At 42.7% G+C, this 20681-nt stretch overlaps 1 protein-coding gene across 2 annotated transcripts in view; it reads right to left on the bottom strand.

Moving 5' to 3' along the window:
* PGAP1 (post-GPI attachment to proteins 1) overlaps positions 1-20681 on the bottom strand; it is a 195037-nt gene that overhangs the window by 130404 nt on the left and 43952 nt on the right. For both annotated transcript variants that reach the window (XM_030209280.1, XM_030209281.1), the window contains exons 6-10: positions 18493-18545; positions 18251-18317; positions 16871-16976; positions 10459-10514; positions 1732-1815 (exon numbers count right to left, since the gene is read on the bottom strand). In XM_030209280.1, coding sequence (XP_030065140.1) covers positions 1732-1815; positions 10459-10514; positions 16871-16976; positions 18251-18317; positions 18493-18545 — 366 coding nt within the window. The remainder of the gene's footprint in view (positions 1-1731; positions 1816-10458; positions 10515-16870; positions 16977-18250; positions 18318-18492; positions 18546-20681) is intronic.

The following is a 20681-nucleotide window of genomic DNA, read 5'->3' as shown; positions in this document are numbered from 1 at the left end:
ATATAAAGTTTAATTGCTAAAATTGAATATTTAATCTGTCTAACTTTGATGGTTAGATTTGTTCTTACCTGCTAATTTACTTTCCTTGAGCCCTGTTAGACCAGTCCAAATAAGCAGATTATGCACCTCAATCAGCAGGAGGATGCAGAGTGATATCACCACCAGTATTATACAGCGCTGAAGCCTGGAGATCATCAGTATACAACCAATGAGTGTTCCCGCTGCCTCTGTGGGCATTCAAAGCCTCATTCTGGCGCTCCAACTGCCTCTCTCCATATATTCCAAGCCTCATTCTGATGCTCCAATTGCTTCTCTCAGTGCACTTCAAGCCTCATTCTGCAGCCACCAGAGATTTTGATTACACTCCCGCAGGAATCCCACAGTAACTTCTTCCATCCCTGTAAAATTCCCATGGCAACTTCTTCCATACTTGCAGGACTCCTATTTATTGTCAAAGCAAATCTGAAACACTCAAACCATATTAGGGATCATCAACACTGTGGAACTCTTTAGTTAAGCTCTGGAACTCTTTGCTGTAGGATATGGTAACAGTGGTTAGCGCATCTGGGTTTAAAAAAGGTTTGGACAAATTCCAGTTTTGTCCATAGTCTGCTATTGAGACAGACAGGGGAATCAACTGCTTGCCCTGGGATTTGTAGTATGGAGTGTTGCCATGATTTGTGTTTTTGCCAGATACTTGTGACCTGGCTTGGCCACTGTTTGGAAAACAGGATAATGGGCTAGATGGACCATTGGTCTGACCCAGTATGGCTACTCTTATGTTCAGCACCCTTGATCAACCCTATGGATCAACATTAGGGGTCCACACTATAAACCCATACTATAAATCCACATTTCAGATTTACATTATAGAACATCATAGTACAACACTATAAAGAAAACATCAGGCTCATAGCCTTCTGAGGACTGAGAAACTCTCTCTGAAATCACCACCAGGATAAGTGTAAAAGGATCCCTACATCACTAGGTGATATCGAAAGGCAACCTCCACCTGCAATCTTCCCAGGCATGTCCTTGATTTGATCTAGCAGGAATCAAGGAAAGGAAATTAACAATAAGAACAAATTTCACCTACTTTATTAAATTGCTAGACCAGTCCAGAAGAGTGGGATGTACCAAAGCTTCAGGGACCCTGTGTGGGAGGAAGACCATTCCCCAATAGACACTGGTCTTTGTGAAGTGATATCTCCTACACTCCCCAGCATTTTCAGTGCTAGGCTTGAGCACAGGAACAGTGATGACACTGAGGGCATACAGCCCAGATTTATACACTATTGCCTTGCCCTTACCTTTAAACTGAGCATGCACAGGGGGCCGTGGTATCAGCCCAGAAACATTGCCATTGACTGCCGAGCTTGAGACATGATCTGGCAATTTTGAATGGGCCCCTGTCCACCCTGGCTACACCATTGGTAAGTACATTACAAATAATTCTGTCCACAAAAAAGTTTACCTACCCCTTAAAAAAAACAATAAAAGATATTAGCAATACTACTAACATTAAGAACAGGTTAAAAGGATGAAAGCATGCTGCAATAAGCCACAAAAGGGTTATTGAAACAGAGACCTTTCACACTAGAAACTGGAGAACTGGCTGCAATCAGTTTCCAATACAGGGTGGGAACAATGGGGAAAAAAGGTTATACACTGAAAAAAGCTTTTTTTTTTTTTTTTTTTTTTTTAAATAAAAAAAAAAAGAATTGCTTTTACCATGAAGTTGCTTTGACAGTGGAAATGACTATAGTTCTTTCTGAAGCTTGAGAGAAGAAAAGTGAAAAATGTTTCATTGGATTCCTGTGTAAAGAAAGACAAACAATTCAATTTAGAACCGTTTAAGAAAAAAAAAAAAGGCTTAAAAGCTCAGGGGTCAATATTCAGTGGGACTTATCTGGGTAGGTGAGGCTCTTACCCAGATAATTTCCACTGACTGGGCCAAACCTGGATATTCAGTGGCACTTACCAGGATAGTGCTACTGAATATCTGGCCAGACTTCCACAGTACTATACAAGTAGGGCTGAGCAGTCTTGGGATGGAGTTTGGGTGAAACCAGGATTTACCTAGATAGTGGCGATACTCAGACCACTAAGAGGGTAACTATCCAGATAAAGTTAGGACAGCAAAAAGGCTGCTCTAACTTTATCTGGGCAGTTTTACTCGTCTGTATATTACCAGTTCTCAGATAATCCCTGGCAGATTATACCCAGAATACATTGTGCTGTATGGCCCAGCACTGAACATCCAGGTATAAAATGCCCACAATGAGCAGTGTTTAATAAAACACTGATTGTTACAGGCTCAATATTGACCATAAGAGATCAGCTGAAAGGCACTGTTGCTGACCTAAACAGGTGTTTTCCATAGACAGAAGGATTGATCAGGCACACAAGTGGGTGATGTCATAATACATCGCCAGAACAGAATAGCTCTCCCTGAGTTCAGAACTTAAGTGTAACGGTTTAAGCATGTATGATACTTATCACACACAGTCGTTTCCTTAGGCCCTCAGTTAGTTTCAAATTTTAACAATTAAGGCAACACTCAGGGAGGTGGGAGTGACTGTGTGCCTGATCAATCCTGCTGTCTGTGGACAACATGTTACAGATGAGCAGCAACGCTTTTTTCATTGACAAGCAGCACTGAGTCAGGCATACAAACGGGTGATTCAAGCTTAGGGAGCTCATGTTTTTACACAATGTTTCATATTCAGAAGCAGCCCCCACTGAAAAATCAGGTTGAGAGTTGCCAGATCACTTAGACACTCCGGCCAGCACACCTTGACCAAAGGAACTCTTTATTTTTGTCACTTAGTCCAAGCAGTAGTGACAAATGATTTGAAATAAGGATCAAGTTGCCGCTTTACAATGCTAAGCAGACTTTAGGACAGCCCTACTAGCTCTGATTTGATGAGACTTAACTTTAGTGTTTAACATAGTACTCATTTGCTCATGATAGAGCTGGATGCAAGATAACAGCCAATTTGCTAGAGGTCTTTTGGTAACTGTTATGCCAATTCTTTGTATTATTTTTGAATATTTTTACTGCTGTAATTGTCTATTGCTCATGTTTGATCTATTCTTACTGTACACCGCCTTGAGTGAATTCCTTCAAAAAGGCGGTAAATAAATCCTAATAAATAAATTCTGTTCTGATACAGGCTCAATATTGACCCTAAGAACTCAGCTGAAAGACACCGTTGCTGACCTGTAACGGATGTTTTCCACAGCCAGAAGGATTGATCAGGCACACAAGTGGGTGATGTCATAATACATTGCCAGGACAGAATAGTACTCCCTGAGTTCAGAAGTTAAGTGTAATGGTCTAAGCATGTATGATACTTCTCACAAACAATCGTCTCCTTAGGCCCTCAGTTAGCTTCAAAGTTTATTTACTTGCTCACAGCGCTCTGGATTATTCTTCCCAATGCACATCACTTTGCACTTGTCCACATTAAATCTCATCTGCCATTTGGATGCCCAGTCTTTCCAGCTTCCTAAGGTCTTCTTGCAACTTTTCATAATCTACATGCATTTTAACAATTTTGAATAGTTTTGTGTCATATGCAAATGTAATCACGTCACTTGTCGTTCCCATTTCCAGATCATTAATAAGTATGTTAAATAGCACCAGTCCTAGGACAGCTCCATGGGGCACCACACTATTCACTCTCCTCCACTGAGAGAATCGGCCATTTAACCCCACCTCTGTTTTCTATTCATCAACCAATTCCTAATCCATAAAATTGCCTCTTATCTCATGGCTTTTTAATTTTCTCAGGAGTCTCTCACGAGGGACTCTTTCAAATTGCTTTCTGAAAATCTTGATACACTACATCAAAGTGGCTCACCTTTATCCACATGTTTATTCACACAAAGAAATGAAGCAAATTGGCGAGGCAAGACATCCGTTGGTTGAATTCATGTCGACTCTGTCCCATTAAACCATGTTTGTCTATGTGTTCAGTGATTTTATTCTTTTTAATAATTTCCACTACTTTGCCCAGCACTGATGTCAGGCTTACCAGTCTGTAATTTCCCAGATCACCCCTGGATTCCTTTTTAAAAATAGCATGAAAGGCATTCCTCCAATGCCAAAAGGAAGGCACCATCTCCTGTGTCCAATATTATAGGATACACTGCTTCCCTATGACATTGGCTTTATAAATCAGCGAGCGCTCTGCCCGTCTAAGTGGGCTCCTACCCCCCACCATTCCTAACACAATATCCTTGGATGCCAAATGAAGCTATGTAGTAAGCATCCGCAATATCTCATTATCCTATTCCAGAAGTCTCTTATATATGGGCACGTCCAAAGCATATGAAGCAGTGACACGTCCATGTCATATTTACAACATGGTATCATATCAGTGCAATAAGGGTTCTTATGCAACATCAAAAGTAAGGATTGCCAGGTACGCCTCATGGCCTGTAAAAGAATGTGTTTTCTCCACAGTTTAGGTATACGTCTATTAGACACGTGGAGCAAGAAATGTGGGTGAAGGGGACTGAAAAGATCTCTCTCCAAAGCCCAAGGTGTAAACATCTCCGTACCCAACACCCAATCCGCCAAATGTCTCAACAAGCATGCCCAGTTGTACCATCTTATATTGGGTAATCCTAAACCCCTCAATCTCCATCCTCCATATTCTATTTTAAGTTTAGGCTTCTTGCCTCCCCAGCAAACATTGATAACATTGATCTAAGTTGTCTAAGATCTTTCTGTAAGATGTATAATGGCCATTGTCTAAGGACATATAGCCATCTAGGAAAAATTATCATACTAAATAGACTAATTCTCCCACTCAGAGATAATGGTAAATGCTGCCATTGTAGTAGCTGCTGTCTCGTATCCCGCATAAGTCTATCTATATTCTTCCTATACAATAGACCAGAATCTGCAGTCAACCGGACTCCCAAGTAAGTAAATTCCTCTGCTGTCCATCTCAATGGAACCCCCCCCCCATCGATTCCGCAACGAAGAGTTAGTGGGCAAGCCCTCCGACTTTTGAATTTTTAATTTAAACCCTGAAAATGCCCCATATTCAGCAAAGCTGTCCAATAACACCGGCAGAGATTGACATGGGTTAGATATGTGGACGAATAAATCATCAGAAAAGCTGAAATCTTAAATTCCCATTTTGATCCCAGGAATCTCAGGGTCCCCGAAAATCTCCCGAATCAATGGATCTAATGTTAGAGCAAATAGTAAAGGGGACAGTGGGCAGCCCTGGCGCGTTCCCCTGTTTGTTGGAAATGCCTGTGTATAGACACCATTGACCCATACCCTAGCCATGGGCCCGTTATAAAGGGTGGAGACTGCCTTAAAAAAAAAAAAAAAACCCAAATCCATATGTGCGTAATGTTTGGAATAGAAATTCCCACTTAACCCTATCAAATGCCTTTTTGGCATCAAAGCTTACTAGTAAAGAGTCCTGTTGCTTGTTATGTACCCACTCTAATGATGCCAAGATCATCCACACATTTTTAAGTATTAGTCGACCCTTGATGAAACCCACCTGGGGCAACGCTATAAGCTTTGACAACACTCTTGCCAGACACTGGGCCATAATCCCTGCAAATAACTTAGCCTCATAGTTAATTAACGATATAGGTCTATATGATTCTGGCCTAGTCGGATCTTTTTGTGGCTTAAGAAATACCATTATATCTGCTAACCTTAATGATGACGTCAGCTTACCAGCTTCTACAGATGTATTTAAAAAATCTGCCAGTGGCTTTGCTATATCTACCTCCAGAAGCTTATAGAACTCAGCCCGATACCCATCCGGGCCCGGTGCTTTATTCAATGCACTTCTCTTTATCTCCCTTCGAATTTCTTCAGGGTCTATAGCTTTGTTCAACATCATGTTCTGTTGATCTGACAATTTTGGTAACTCTAAGTTACTACGATACATCCCTGGGTCCAACTCATCTGCTGAATCTAACTCATATAGTGTCTTATAATATTCATAAAATATCTGCTGAATCTCTTCATCAGTGTGTACCAATCTTCCCGAAGGCTGACATAAGGCCAGCACTCTTTGCATGCCTGTCTTTTGTCTCACCATTTGGGCCAACAGCCTACTCTGTTTATCCTCATATCTATAAAGTTGATACCTATAATAGGCAGCCGATTTAATCGCCCTTTGATGCAACAGTTCATTGAGAGCTGCTTGAGTAGCCAAAAGTGTCTCTCGAATTTGGTTTGTTGAAGTTATATCATATGCTCTCCGTAAGGTAGTCAATTGTCGTCCCAGCCTAATTATATCCTTGTCTCTTCGTTTCTTTTTTTGACTACAATATGCAATTATCTCCCCCCTTAAAACAGCCTTCGCTGCTTCCCAGTAAAGAATTGTATTATGGCTATGTACCCCATTATGAACCTTATAATCCATTATGAACCTTATAATCCATCCATTTATCCCTTATAAATGCTAGGAATTCTTGATCATAATATAATTCTGGGGGGAATCTCCACCTTCTCTGTGCGATCTGTGAACCCCGCTCTTTCAATTCTATAAATATGGCTGCATGATCCGATATAATTGTTGGGTCTATAACCGCTGCCTGAACCCTAGCAAAACTCCCCTCATCTACCAACATATAATCTATACGAGCTTGCGTGTGATGTGCCCTAGAGCAATGAGTGTAATCTCTAACTGCCGGGTGCAGCATCCTCCAAACATCTACTACCAACACATCACATAACAGCGGTATGCCCTTTGTAACATCAATGGATGTTCTATGAACTGTGTGAGATCTATCCATGACTGGGTCCGCTACTATATTGAAATCTCCTCCTATGATCAGCTCCGTGTGGTTAGCCGACCGCAGCTTGCTTATAATGTTCCTGTAAAATTGCTTATTGTAAACATTGGGGGCATACACATTACCCAGAAGAAAAGATGCTCCATTTATCATTACTCGAGCCACAATATATCTCCCTTCGGGATCCACATATATATGCTGTTTTTCCACCTGAAGAGTCTTATGGAATAAGATCACTACCCCTGCTTTTTTCCCCACCACAGGGGCCTCTATCATATTGCCTATCCACCAAATTTGTAACTTCTTATGTTCCAGAGATGATATGCGTCTTCTGTAACATAGCTATTGACGCCCCCTTCTTCTTCAAATTCTGAAGTATTTTCTTTCTTGTAATGGGCAATTATATACCACTCACATTCCAAGAGTATATTTTCAGTCCCATTACGTTATCGCCACACACACTCTGATTGTCAACAGTATATATATCATCATTAAGCGAGCATGTTGCCCCAGCTCCAACATCCCCGCACATACATCCAACGAACACCTGCTTCTTCCCATACTCCCGCTCACACTCCCACACAAAACCCAAATCTGCATATCATCATCCATCCTCCATGTCCGTCTCTTTGCTCTGTATCGAATGCCCACCCTCCCTCTCCCCCCTTCCCCCCTCCCATTGTCTTTCCCCTTCCTACATCAGGACAAGTCACCCTCCGTCACCCACACCTCCTCTCCTTCTATGCCTTTTTTAAAAATCATATATGTTCATCTCTTTCACTGTGATATGCCATAAATATCCCATCGTTCCTATCTCCGTAAAGCCTAAACCCAATATAACAGTCTTCTAATACAGAACTCAATAGGTAATCCTGAAATCAGACGTTCCCCACACACATCTCTTTCCCACCTTATTATCCCTACCATAATCAGCAGCCACCCCACCTCTTCTGATGACCTAACAGGCCTATGTAGTTTCATACAGTCCTACTGCCTTTGCAGCAATTGCGGCCCGATCTCTTCCTAGCTCGCCTCTGTATTAATTTGCTGCAGGTATGCTCTTGCTTCCGTCACCTGGTCGAAATGTCTGGTCGTGCCATTGTCCGTAATCTTCAGTTTAGCTGGATAAAGGAGTGCAAAGCGGATCTTTTTCTTGTATAATTCGGTGCACACCAGTGTGAAAGCTTTCAGTAGCTGTTGCACATGCTGCGAGTAGTACTGGAAGCACAATATATTGTGTCCCTGATATGTAAGTTGGCGCCCTTTCCGCTTCTCATTCAGAATCTGCTGTTTATGTCTAAAGTTTGGGCTTTTAAAAATTACCACTCTTGGTCGGTTCGCTGACGATCTGATTGGTCCAATCCGATGTGCTCTTTCCACACAAAAATGCTGAAACTGATCTCCAAGCTGCAGCACCCGCGGAATCCACTCCTCCAAAAAAGAGGGCAAGAGGAGTGGCCTAGTGGTTAGGGTGGTGGACTCTTGTCCTGGGGAACTGAGGAACTGAGTTTGATACCCACTTCAGGCACAGGCAGCTCCTTGTGACTCTGGGCAAGTCACTCAACCCTCCATTGCCCCAGGTACAAATAAGTACCTGTATATAATATGTAAGCCACATTGAGCGAGTGGGAAAGCGCGGGGTACAAATGTAACAAAAATAAATAAAATAAAATAAATCCAATAGTGTCTCCGGGAGTCCCACTAAGTGCAAATTGTTCCTTCTACTGCGATTCTCCAGATCATCCAATTTTGCCTCGAAATACGCCACCTTCTGCTGCAATGTCGATTGTACGTCCTTCAGCGCCATTGTACTTTCCTCTAAATATATTTGTTGCAGCTTTTTATCTAATGCTCTAGACGAGGGCGGGCCAGGGAGGAAAGGAGGGAAGTCTGAAGGGAGGCGATCAGCTGTTGCTTGCTGCAGCGCCTTCACACGGAAATGAGAGGCGCTGTGAGGGCCCGGCCTGGTGACAGACGGAGGGGGCGGGTGGAGCGGCGGCGACAACCTCAGGGGAGCGGCGGGGGTGGGGCCACGGGGGTGCGGAGGATAACGGGGAGGCCAGGGGCTGCGGGAAGCTGTCATTTCAATGCAGGGGGGAGTGGCAGCGTCAGAAGGGGAAAAAAAAGCCAAGTGCACGTCAGAAACGTCCTTGAAGAACGTCCATGTTAGGCACTTTAGAAGGACGTCCCTGACGAGCACTTGAGACACGCAGCTTGTTCTTTTTTTTTTTTTTTTACAGGCGCTTTCCCACTGGTCTCCATGGGTCCGTTCACAGCAGCCCCAGCCTAACGAGAGGTGCAGACCTCACATTAGGTTTTCCACGGTAAGGGGAATTGGTAAACATTAGTGCATCTCATTATAATAGCCTTGCAACGGTAGTGCAGCTCCTTTGGATCATTTGCATTCTGTTTTTGTTAGCTGCTACCGTGATCGATCGGAAAATGGCCTTTAGTGCATGCCAGGTTTTACTACTTGCTCGTTAATGGCTCGTTAAGTTTAGTGCATCTGGCCCTGAGACCTCTCACCAACTGACACATAATCAAACATGTGACACTCAATGCAAAAAAGTCCCTTAACTGCTAGCCTATGAAACTGTAATAGAGACTAACAAACAAAACCCTATTCCTTAAACTGCCTTTGCTAAATAAGCAGAGTAACTTAAAATAAAGACATTGAGATTACCTATTTAACTCTGTCTACCTTTTCTCAAGTTTAAAAGCAATTTCCAAGCAAATAACTTACCAGTGAAGTTCTGTCCTGCTCTGGAAGTCATTTCTGTTACACTTCAGGCAGGGTCTGACCCTGACCTCAGTGACATACTGAAGGAAACAAAAGAAAGTAAACAAAAATAACGAATACAATGAAAAACAATACTGGAAGAAAAAAAGCAATTTATAGAAAAAAAAATATCAGGAGAGATTTATACAGCACCCATTCACAGCAGGAAAAAAAAAACTGAGTAGTTGAGGAGACTGCTGCATGTGGGAAGGGCCAGATATGCTCAGGACTTCAGTGTAAACTTCTGAGCTCTGGGAGAACCTTTTCCGGAGATGGGAAGGCGGTAGAACTAGAGGACATGAAATGAGACTGAAGGGGGGCAGACTCAAGAAAAATGTCGGGAAGTATTTTTTCACGGAGAGAGTGGTGGATACTTGGAATGCCCTCCCACGGGAGGTGGTGGAGATGAAAACGGTAACGGAATTCAAACATGCGTGGGATAAACATAAAGGAATCTTGCTGAGAAGGAATGGATCCTCAGAAGCTTAACCGAGATTGGGTGGCAGAGCCGGTGGTGGGAGGCGAGGCTGGTGGTTGGGAGGTGGTGCTAGTGCTGGGCAGACTTCTACGGTCAGTGCCCTGAAAATGGCAGATACAAATCAAGGTAAGGTATACACAAAAAGTAGCACATATGAGTTTATCTTGCTGGGCAGACTGGATGGACCGTGCAGGTCTTTTTCTGCCGTCATCTACTATGTTACTATGTCTTGTCCCAGCAACATGTGAAGACATCACTCATTTCTGTGCCTGACTCTATCCTGCTTGCTAAAGGAAATCATTTCTATAACTTCACTTCACAACTTTGTTCATTAGGCTAGTACAAATTAAGCCACATGCTACATGTTGAAATTGTTTCTCTAGCAAAAAAAACCCCCAAAAACTGCAATATTTACCTTGTTGACAGTGTAGGTCCACTTCAGTGTCTGCACAGGAATCCAAATGGATGACCCTAAAAGTGTAGTAATAATGTTTCATGTTGGATTTTGATTTAAATTACACACCTTCTCCAAACCCAGGTTCCAAGTAACAATTCAGGTACTGTAATTATTTCTGTGCTCAAGAGGGCTTACAATCTAAGCTGTACTTGAGCCAACGGAGGGCAAACTGACTTGCCCAAAGATCACAAGGAGGATTAATGGGAAATTTCAATGTTAGCTTCTCTGGTTCTTGGTCTACTGCCCTAAACACCAGGCTACTCCTTCATGCCATTCAGTCCTGGCTGAAATAATTAAAGTAAACTTAATGTTTACTGAAGTACTGTGTGGTGTGTGCAGCAGATCTTCAGAGAGCTCAGGGCTCTGTTTAACCTATTACATTAGTACTTCACACCTATTAGGAACTGCGAAAAACATGTCCATAAAATTAGCTGCAAAAAATATTTTTAAGGTTGAACATTAAGATTACTAAGAGGCACTTCATTTTGAAATCTTTCTGGAAAAAACAGCACTTGGCATCTTTTTTATGGGCAGATATTGTATAGCTAAACCAAATATCTGGCAATCACAATTGTTACTGAATGTTAAAAACATATTGAGAAGGTAAACGTGTATTGGAAAGAAAACAGACCTAACTGATTCAGTCTGCCCAGTTATTTTGTCTACACTGCTAAGGATGCATCCCAGATACCAGACATTGTGTTGCTACCTGAAAGATTTTCCCTTTTCAAAGACTATCTTGTCTTCCATCAGGGTTGCCAACTACTTGGTTTTTCCATGGAGTTGGGCGGGGTTTTTCTGCTGGCCATGGGAACTTTCTGGAAGTCGCGGGTTGCCAATGTTTGAGCCAGTTTTCTGTTTTTGGGCGGCCACTGCTGGTTCCTTCTTCCGGCTCTCTCTACTGTGACCCTATTGGTCAAATTTGGAGCCAGAATGAGACTTGGTTCCAAATTTGGCCAATAAGGCGAGGTGCACGATAAGGTCATCAGCTGATTATGATTCATCATGCTCTGGAGGAGGAGGAGCGAGGGCAGGACAGAGTGGAGCAGACTGGGGAGCAGGCGCAGAGCATTGGGAGGAGAGAGTGCTGCGCACAACAGTTACAGCAGAGTAGCCATGTGTTAAGAGGAGAGGAGGCATTGCAAGTGCGCCCCCTCCCCTCACCCCACTCCTCAGCCCTTCGTCAGCTTGGGCTATTTTTGGGCTCCTTTTTGGTGCAGGTTGGGCTGCAAATATTTTTCCCATCTGGCAACCCACTTCTGTCTTCCTCCTTTGTGCTCTACCATCTTGATAGCAGGGCCACCGAGAAGGGGGGGGGGGGGGGGGGGGCAGAGGGGCAAGATTCCCTGGGCCCAGCCTCCAAGGGGGCCCAGCACCAGGTTCTGTCTCTCTCCTGCTCCTGTGTGTCGGGACCCAGGAGATTGCATTAACAGGATAACCCGGTCCCAACACACAGGAGCAGATAGAGTTGCCATGTGGCATGATGTGATTAATTCTGTTGGATCTAGGAATTATAAAAAGAATATTTTTTGCAGGAACTGATCAGATAAACTCAATTCTGAAAGAATCTGGTCCCCAATATTTCTCCTTCTCCTCTACCCCACCCATTAGTACAACTGTTCTCCTTCTCCCCCCCACCCCCCACTTACCCACCAACCACTGGTCCAGCTTTTCTCCTTTCTCCCCAATCACCATTAGTCCAGCTTTTACTCCTTTACCTCTCCCACTCATCATTGGTCCAGCTTTACTCCTTCTTCCCCACCCCACCCCCACCATATGTCCAGCTTTTCTCCTTCTCCCTCCCCTACCTACCTACCCACGCACCACTGGTCCAGTATTTCTTCTTCACCCTTCTTCTCTCCCTGCAGCCATCCCCCACCCACCATTGGTCCAGCTTTTCTCCTTACCCCCTCCCAACCACCATCAGTCCTGCATTTCTTCTCTCTCACTCCTCCCCCCCCCCCACCCGCAATAAGGCTTTTCTTCCTTTTGCTCCTTCCCACCCACCATTAAGTCCTGCAACTGTTCTCTCCCCTTTCCCCCCACAATCAGGCTTTTCTTCCTTTTGCTTCTTCTCTAATGAGCAATGGCATCCCTCCCTCCTACCCCACATACCTTTTTGGAGCTGTCTTCTTGTTTACAGGTTGCTGACAGCAAACAGCAATTCACAACACGCTGCTCATGCCCATATCGGAGCCTTCTGTCTAACCTTCCCAACTATGCAGAAACAGGAAGAGTTGCATCAGACAGAAGGATCCGATATCAGCACGAGCAGCGCATTGGGAACTGCTGCTCACTGCTGGCAACCTACAAAACAGAAAGACAGTTTTGAAAAGGTATGGTGGGTGGGATGGGGAGAGGAAGAGAAGGATACCATTGGGCATTAAAGAAATAGCAAAAGGGAGAAAAGAACAACTTTAAGGGGGGGAGGAAGTCATGGGTGTTGACTTCACTTCCTGAGCCCAAAGTAGTGCTGGAACATTGTTATAGCACAAATTAAGCCCTGGTGGTGTCTCCTAATGTGGAACCTTGCATCACATAGCTATAGTTTGGGTTCCTCTTTTCCATATGCATCACTTTGCACATTAAATGTTATCTGCCATTTAGATGCCCGGTCTCCCAAGGTCCTCTTGCAATTTTTCACAATCCTCTTGCGATTTAACAACTTTGAATAACTTTGTGTCATCAGCAAACTTAATTACCTCATTAGTTATTCCCATCACTAGATCATTCATAAATATGTTAAAAAGCAGCGGTCCCAGCACAAACTCCTGGGTAACCACACTATCTATCCTTCTCCATTGAGAAAACTGATCATTTAACCCTACTCTCTGTTTTCTATCTTTTAACCAGGACATTACCTCCAATCCCATGACTTTCTATGCTTCTCTATATGTCTAGCCAACTATCAAAATGTATACGTATAGATTACGCATATAATCAGCACCAACCTTGACACATCCCTTTTGCTCTATGTAAAATGCTGGATCTATAATGCTGCTGGATTTAAAATGCATACTTAAAGCAACAGTGCTCACTGTATGTGGTTTTGAATACCAGTCCTATAAATATATGGAGGCACAACTAAGTCACGATTCCTGCCATTGTGTTCACTGAATAACCACCAGATGTTGATTGCAGAATCCGAAACCTAGGTTTAATTCCCACTGCAGCTCATTGTGACTGGGCAAGTCACTTAACACTCCACTGTCCCAGATACAAACTAACTACCTGTAAGGCAGTATATCAAATCCCATTCCCTTCCTCTTTCCCTATCTGTTTTTTTCCTAATTTCCTCAGGAGTCTTTCATGAGGTACTTTGTCAAATGCTAAAATCCAGATACACAATATTGACCGGTTCAACTTTATCCATGTGTTTATTCAACTCTTCAAAGAAATGTAATAGATTGGTAAGGCAAGATTTCCCTTGACTAAACGCATGTTGGCTTTGTCTCATTAATATATGTGACAGAACAGTGGGTTTTTTAAGCCTGTAAATCTGCCTTAATTCTTGAAGTGTATTTCTCTAGTTTGGCCAGCAGGTGGTGCATATTTATGATTAAAGCTGTTACAGAGAAAAAACTGGCAGTGATGTGGCCAGTTTTTTTTTTAAGCTTGTTGTTCTGGGCTCTGATTGGCCCATAATTTCATTTGAAATGTACTGGCTTTTGCCCCAGTCTTAGCCAGGAAGAAATGAAAGTAGGATCTCTTTGCTGAGGCTCCGTGAACAGTTATATGTCCTGATCTTCCCAGGTACTTTTTAGAAAGTAAACAAATGTTTAGTTTTATAATTGACTCATATTTCAGTTACCTGTTATTGTTTGTTGATTGCACTTTTTCTGTTTATTGTTCAATGGACTGATAAAGAATCCTGCCGGTTAGTGTGTTGGATCTGTGAGTGCTTTCTGGAAACTGTGGGACCACTGGGAGTGTGGCGCCAGCAACCTAGAAATCACTAGAGATAATTTGAGTACAGGGGACTTGCCAGAGGCGGTTGTGACCTAGCTGGTGGGAGGAGGGTGCTAGTGTAGAGCATGAGCAGCAGATGAAGGCGAACCTGAGCTGTGCTGGGTCTAGACCTTCTACGTGGCTGCTGGGTAACCCCAGGCGGATGGCTAGGCATTTTGTGACAATTGTGTTACCCAGTTTGTTAGTCTCCCTAATTTCTGATAACATTTCTGCATCTGTCTGTCTGTTCATTCTGGCCTGGCGGATGATAGTACACTCCTATCATTATCCTTTTCCCCTTTACACATAGAATTTCTATTTGTAGGGATTCCAAGATGTGTTTTGTATCCTGCAGAATTTTTTAGTATATACAATTCAAGGTCCTCTTTAACATATAATGCTACACCTCCACCAATTCAATTCACCTTATCTCTGCGATATAATTTGTACCCTGGTATGACAGTGTCCCATTGGTTATCTTCCTTCCACCAGGTTTCAGAGATGCCTATTATATCTATCTTTTCATTTAGTGCAATATATTCTAACTCACCCATCTTATTTCTTTGGCTTCTCGCATTTGCATACAGACATTTCAAACAATGTTTGTTCCTACTTACAACTTGTTCAGCAGTTGATATTGATAATTTGCAATCTGTAAAAACTGTCTGCTCGGTCTCAACTGCAAGAATGGGTGGGGACAATCAAACTTTGATAGGAACGGGTGATAGTTCGGAGGGGGGGAGGAGGGAAGGAGGGAGGGAGGGGGGCGGTAAGGAAGGGAGGAACGGAAGAGGAGGGCTAGAGGGGGAAGTGAGGCAATTATATGCTTGAACAAATTTAAGTGGGTAGGACAGAGCTCAGGGTGTAGGCCCTTGTTTATAGTGATTGGGAGTTGATAGTTCAATTTTCACCATAAGGGTGACTGGGTTGTTGTTTTGTTCTTTTCTGTTATATTATATGGATGTCCAATATTTTAGGTCAACTTGGCATTATCTGTACTGTCTTGAATGTTGTAAGTTGCTTCATTAATAAAAATATTTAAAGTGAAAAAAAAACCTGTCTGCTCTGTATTTAAAAGACACCTGGTCTACTATGGTCTCTATTGCAACCTTGCTATCGGCATGCATGCTCTACCTTCCCTATTTTGGTGATGTCTTTTAAAGGTACCTTGATCCAAACCATGCAGTCCTGAGTGACTGTCAGCCTTCCCCCCAGTTTCTAGTTTAAAGCTGCTCTCTCTCTTTTTTAAATGTTGGTGCCAGCAGCCTGGTTCTACTCCGGTTAAGGTGGAGCCCATCTTTCTGGAATAGGTTCCCTCTTCCCCAGAATGTTGCCCAGTCACTAACAAATCTAAAACCCTCCTCCCTGCTCTATTGCCTCATCCATGCATTGAGACTCTGGAGCCCTGCCTATCTCTTGGGTCCTGCATGTGGAATGGTGAGCACTTCTGAAAATGCTACCCTGGAGGTTCTGGATTTCAGCTTTCTACCTAAGAGCCTAAATTTAGCTTCAAGAACCTCCCTTCCACATTTTCCTAAGCCATTGGTACTCACATGTACCAAGACAGTAGGTTTCTCTCTAGCACTAAATCCTATCTAGGTAACACGTGAAGTCTGCCAACTTTGCACCAGGCAAGTGACAAAGCGATCTTCACACCGACGAACCCCTGAGCTATCTACATGCCTAATGATCGAATCTCCAACTACAATGGCTGTTCTAACCCTTCTCTCCTGGGCAGAAGCCCCTGGCTCTCTATGGTGATGCTCTCCCTTCAGGAGACCTTTCTCCTCCATGGCAGCACAGAGGTTGCCAGATTGGAGGTGGGACTTTACTATGTCCCTGTAGGCTGTCTGCCTCAGCTCCTCCAAGACTGCTATTCTAGCCTCCAGAGATCAGACCCATTCCCTGAATGCTAGGAACTCCTTGCACTGTAAACACATATGGCTTCTCACCAACTGGGAAATAATGAAATATGTGACACTCGGTGCAAAAGACTGGATAGCCACCATCTTGCTGCTAGGCTGCTGCCTGCATCTTATAATTGGTGATTTCTCAATTAAGTAGCTAATGACGTGGGAATATGTAAGAATTAAAGTTCCCTAAGACTGCCAATGAGTGTGCTTCAAAATGCAGTAAAATGCTGACAATTTCTGTAGGATGCGCCTAGATGAGCAGCAAGAGATTATACATGGAAATCTTCAAAATTCTGACAGTCTGTCTCGTACCGAGAGGAGAAAACCATGGGTAATGTGGGTCTTACCTGGACTGTTCTCCTACAACTGTCACCTGAAGCAGAGAAACATCATGTTTCAAAGAACCACGTACAGGGCTAGGGATAAAATCTACTAGAAACGAATGAGATTAAGAAAGAGATTTTTTTAAAACTACAATGTTAACAAAGATAGATGCTAAAACTGCAAACCTGATAATGTAATGACAGTATCATCCTTTTCCTCAAAGTATTTTGCAGGGTGTCTCACAAAGTGATGGTTCAGTACAGCCATTCTCCTTTCTGGATCTTCACTTATCTAAAATAGAATACAGGACTAAGTTAAAAAAAAAAAAAAAAAAAGATCACAGAACTACCTGGCAGCTTTGATTGTATTACTATACATTAGCTGATCTTTGTTGGTAAACATTTCTTACAAAACTAACATCTAGATGTAATTTAGAGTCATGTAACTTAAACAGTTTCCCCCATTTTTGCATTTATGGATTACATACTCCACACACATAGCCCTTGCTATCTTTGCATCATAAAGGCTTGTATTCATGTTCTTCCTCCATCATTATTCTACAGCTCATGCTGTGCTCTACTGAGTGTAGTAAAATTTGTTTTTTGCCTCTACAGGGTAAACAGCAAAGTTTGTAAAGACCCATTTGGGCAGCGTTTGTTGAAAAAAATAAAATATTCACCATGGTCTAGACAGAAGATATTCAGAGTATTCAGGGTGTACAGTTATAGGAACATAGTAGATAACGGCAACCAAGGACTAACCGGATCATCCAGTCTTTCCACCATCATCTTCCTGGTTCCCTACGAGCCTACAAATTCCTACATGCAAACCAACGATAACTATATAACCAAAATAAAGCAAGCTGTGTTGCAATGTGACCCTCCGGAGGCATGGGCTGATGTCGTCTCTATGGAGGGCCTGCCCTGATCACAACCCCAAATGCGGGTTTTGCAATCCATAGTTTAAGAAGGCTTGTTCTATGGGGACACTATTTAAAGCTGGTTATTCAGGGGTCCTTTTACAAAGGCGTACTAGCGTTTTTAGTGTACGCAAAACACTAGAGACGCCCATACAAATATATGGGCATCTCTTAACGTTTCAAATTTTTAGCATGCTCTAAAAACGCTAGGACCCCTCAGGTAGCAGCACTTGCTATCAAGATAAACAGTGCATACCCAGGCAATGATATTTAAACAGTATTATCTGGATAATACCGTTGAATATCATATCTGATCCACACTACGCAGCGAAGGTGACACAGACATGGAAACTAGACAATGTTCGACAGGACAGTCCAGAAGTTAACTGGGGTTCAATCCAACAGCTGTCCTAACTTGCCAGGATAGCTCTATCAGCGGTCCCATGATAACATCGGTAGCCAGCAAATACCCGATACCCAGCGCCAATATCAAAATAATTTAGAACAGTCACTGGTTAAATATTACCCGCATAAATCTAGGAGACAGCACATGCTATGTAAATATATACATTTAAACAAAATTATCTAAGAGGTGTACCTATACCACGAAAATGTTGTTCTTTTAAAAATAGGAAAAATAGCAAACCTGCTTAGTGTCTTCATCAATAAGGTCAAAGAAAGCTCTTATGGTTGCCAAGATCAACTCTTTACACCTGCAGCAAAACAAAACAAAAATAAGAAAAACTTGATTTCATTATGTTTTGCCAATGTAATTTAGAATGGCAATCCTGTCATCCTCCTTGGAAGAAGAGGAGTTTCAGAATGAATGTCACTGAAAACAAATGAATAAGAGAGGTGACCGCAAATTCTACTGTTCTAGTTCCTTACCATACAATGGACAGGTGGTCTGTGGATGCCCAGCATCTAGGCACAGAAGAGCTCTGTGAAAGAAAGACAGAAGTATGGTTACTTCAGTGATTACCATGTAAGAAATGCAATCAAGAACACACATGAACAAATGTGTGCTTGGACAGAAGTAGAAAGATTTTGCTTTCCATGTTAACTTTCCATGTAGCTGCACTTTTAAGGACATAACCACTATTCTAGAGGATTGACCAAAAAGCAAAGTCAGTCAAAATTATTTACCTTTAATAGGGGTTCTCCACAGAGAGTGGGACAAATGAGAAATGAGCAACACCATCCGAGGGTATCAACACAGTTAGCTTTCAAAGCTAAGAAAAATCTAGGTGGTTTTTCTGAACATATGCGAGTTGTAACCTTATGAGCCCCTTCAGCCTAAAGCGGAGCGTAGTCATTAACTCCCTAGGAAGGTGGATGGGTATGCGTGATTTATGCTGATGTTTACTGAGAATCTTTGTTACAGACGAGCAACTTTACTTTCTCTGTCAACAAGTAGGGGATTAACCATACAAGTGAGGAATCTCATAGCTGAAGATCACATGTTTTTGCTTGGCTTTAGGATTCTCAGGGCAACCTAGACAGTTATTTTTTGTTGGGGGGGGGGAAGGGAAGTGGATTATTAGTTGAAAATACATTTTATAACTGCTGTCTAAATGCACCATCTCTTTCAAACACATAAAGCCCCATTTTGCATATGACACTTAGATCAAAAAGGGGATGTCTAAAGTATCCAAGATGTTTTAAAAAAGGCTTTCTGAATGTATTTTGTGAAATATGTATGAGGCTGTACAGCAGAAACAGCCATTTAATAAAATATACACATTAAAAAAAAAAAAAAAAAAAGAACAGTGGATTCACTTGGGGCATTCTAGTTTAAATAGTAGTGCTTACGTGTGTATGCCTATTTATGTGTATAAACTAACCTTCTAAAACAACCTCAGTTGTCTAGACCAGAGCTTCTCAACCCAGTCTTTAGAGCACACCCAGGCCCAGCCAGTCAGGTTTTCAGGATGTCCACAATGTATATGTATGCGATAGATTTGCATACCAAATCCCACGCGTATTCATTGTAGATATCCTGAAAACCTCACAGGCTGGGTGTGCCCTGAGAACTGAGCTGAAAAGCACTGGTCTAGATAGTAATGAGATACAAAGGTATGAACTGATGATCATGTTGCAGCTCCACATACTTCTTGAAAGATGAGTTAAACTAGACAATTTGACAATGCCATGACTTTAACCTGTTGCACTCTTATTTCTGCAATACTGCTAGACCACAGCAATGGTAAATTCAGTAAGCTAACAGCTGGATGGAGTTTTTAAGCTTCTGCAACTCCTAGTCTTAGGATCGAAGGATACACAGAGTTGAGCTGACTGGCCATGTGTTGTTTTCTTTTCTTATAATAAGCCAGCACCATTTTACAGCCCACTATGTTCAAGGTCTGCTCATCTCTGTGCATCCGAGGCCTCGGTAAGAAAAGACAGTGGGTGAAGAGTAAGGTGTTTTTAACATACAAGATAGTTTTACTCATGTGTAAAATCTATGCTCACTGAACACACAGTAACATGCAGCTGTTGGACACAGAAGAAAAGGAACTGTGGTGGCCTAGCACAATGATGGTAGGACTAGTACATGCATGGTTCACATCAGAAAGATGTACCAGCTTGGAAAGCTTTAATACTTTTTCTGATCTTAGTTCTCACAGATGATTTCAGTCACAGCAAGGACTATATTATCCTGATTTTCCTTGGAGTAAGCCCAGAGTTAGAAGGTAAAATTATGTATAATCATACCTGATAATTTTCTTTCCATTAATCATAGCTGATCAATCCATAGACTGGTGGGTTGTGTCCATCTACCAGCAGGTGGAGATAGAGAGCAAACTTTTGCCTCCCTATATGTGGTCATGTGCTGCCGGAAACTCCTCAGTATGTCGATATCAAAGCTCCATCCGCAGGACTCAGCACTTAGAGAATTACACCCACGAAGGGACACTCTGCCCAGCTCACCACCGCCGAAACGGGGGAGGGGAATTAACCCAGCTCATCCCCACACAAGTGGGGGAGGGGAATCCGTCCAGCTCATCCCCGCGGAGCGGGGGAGGGACACCACACCCGCCGATGCGGGGGGATCTGGCTTATCCTGCAACCGCAAC

The sequence above is a fragment of the Microcaecilia unicolor genome, chromosome 7 (assembly GCF_901765095.1).
Source record: "Microcaecilia unicolor chromosome 7, aMicUni1.1, whole genome shotgun sequence".
Taxonomy (NCBI): Eukaryota; Metazoa; Chordata; class Amphibia; order Gymnophiona; family Siphonopidae; genus Microcaecilia; species Microcaecilia unicolor.
This window is presented reverse-complemented; position numbering and strand designations above follow the sequence as displayed.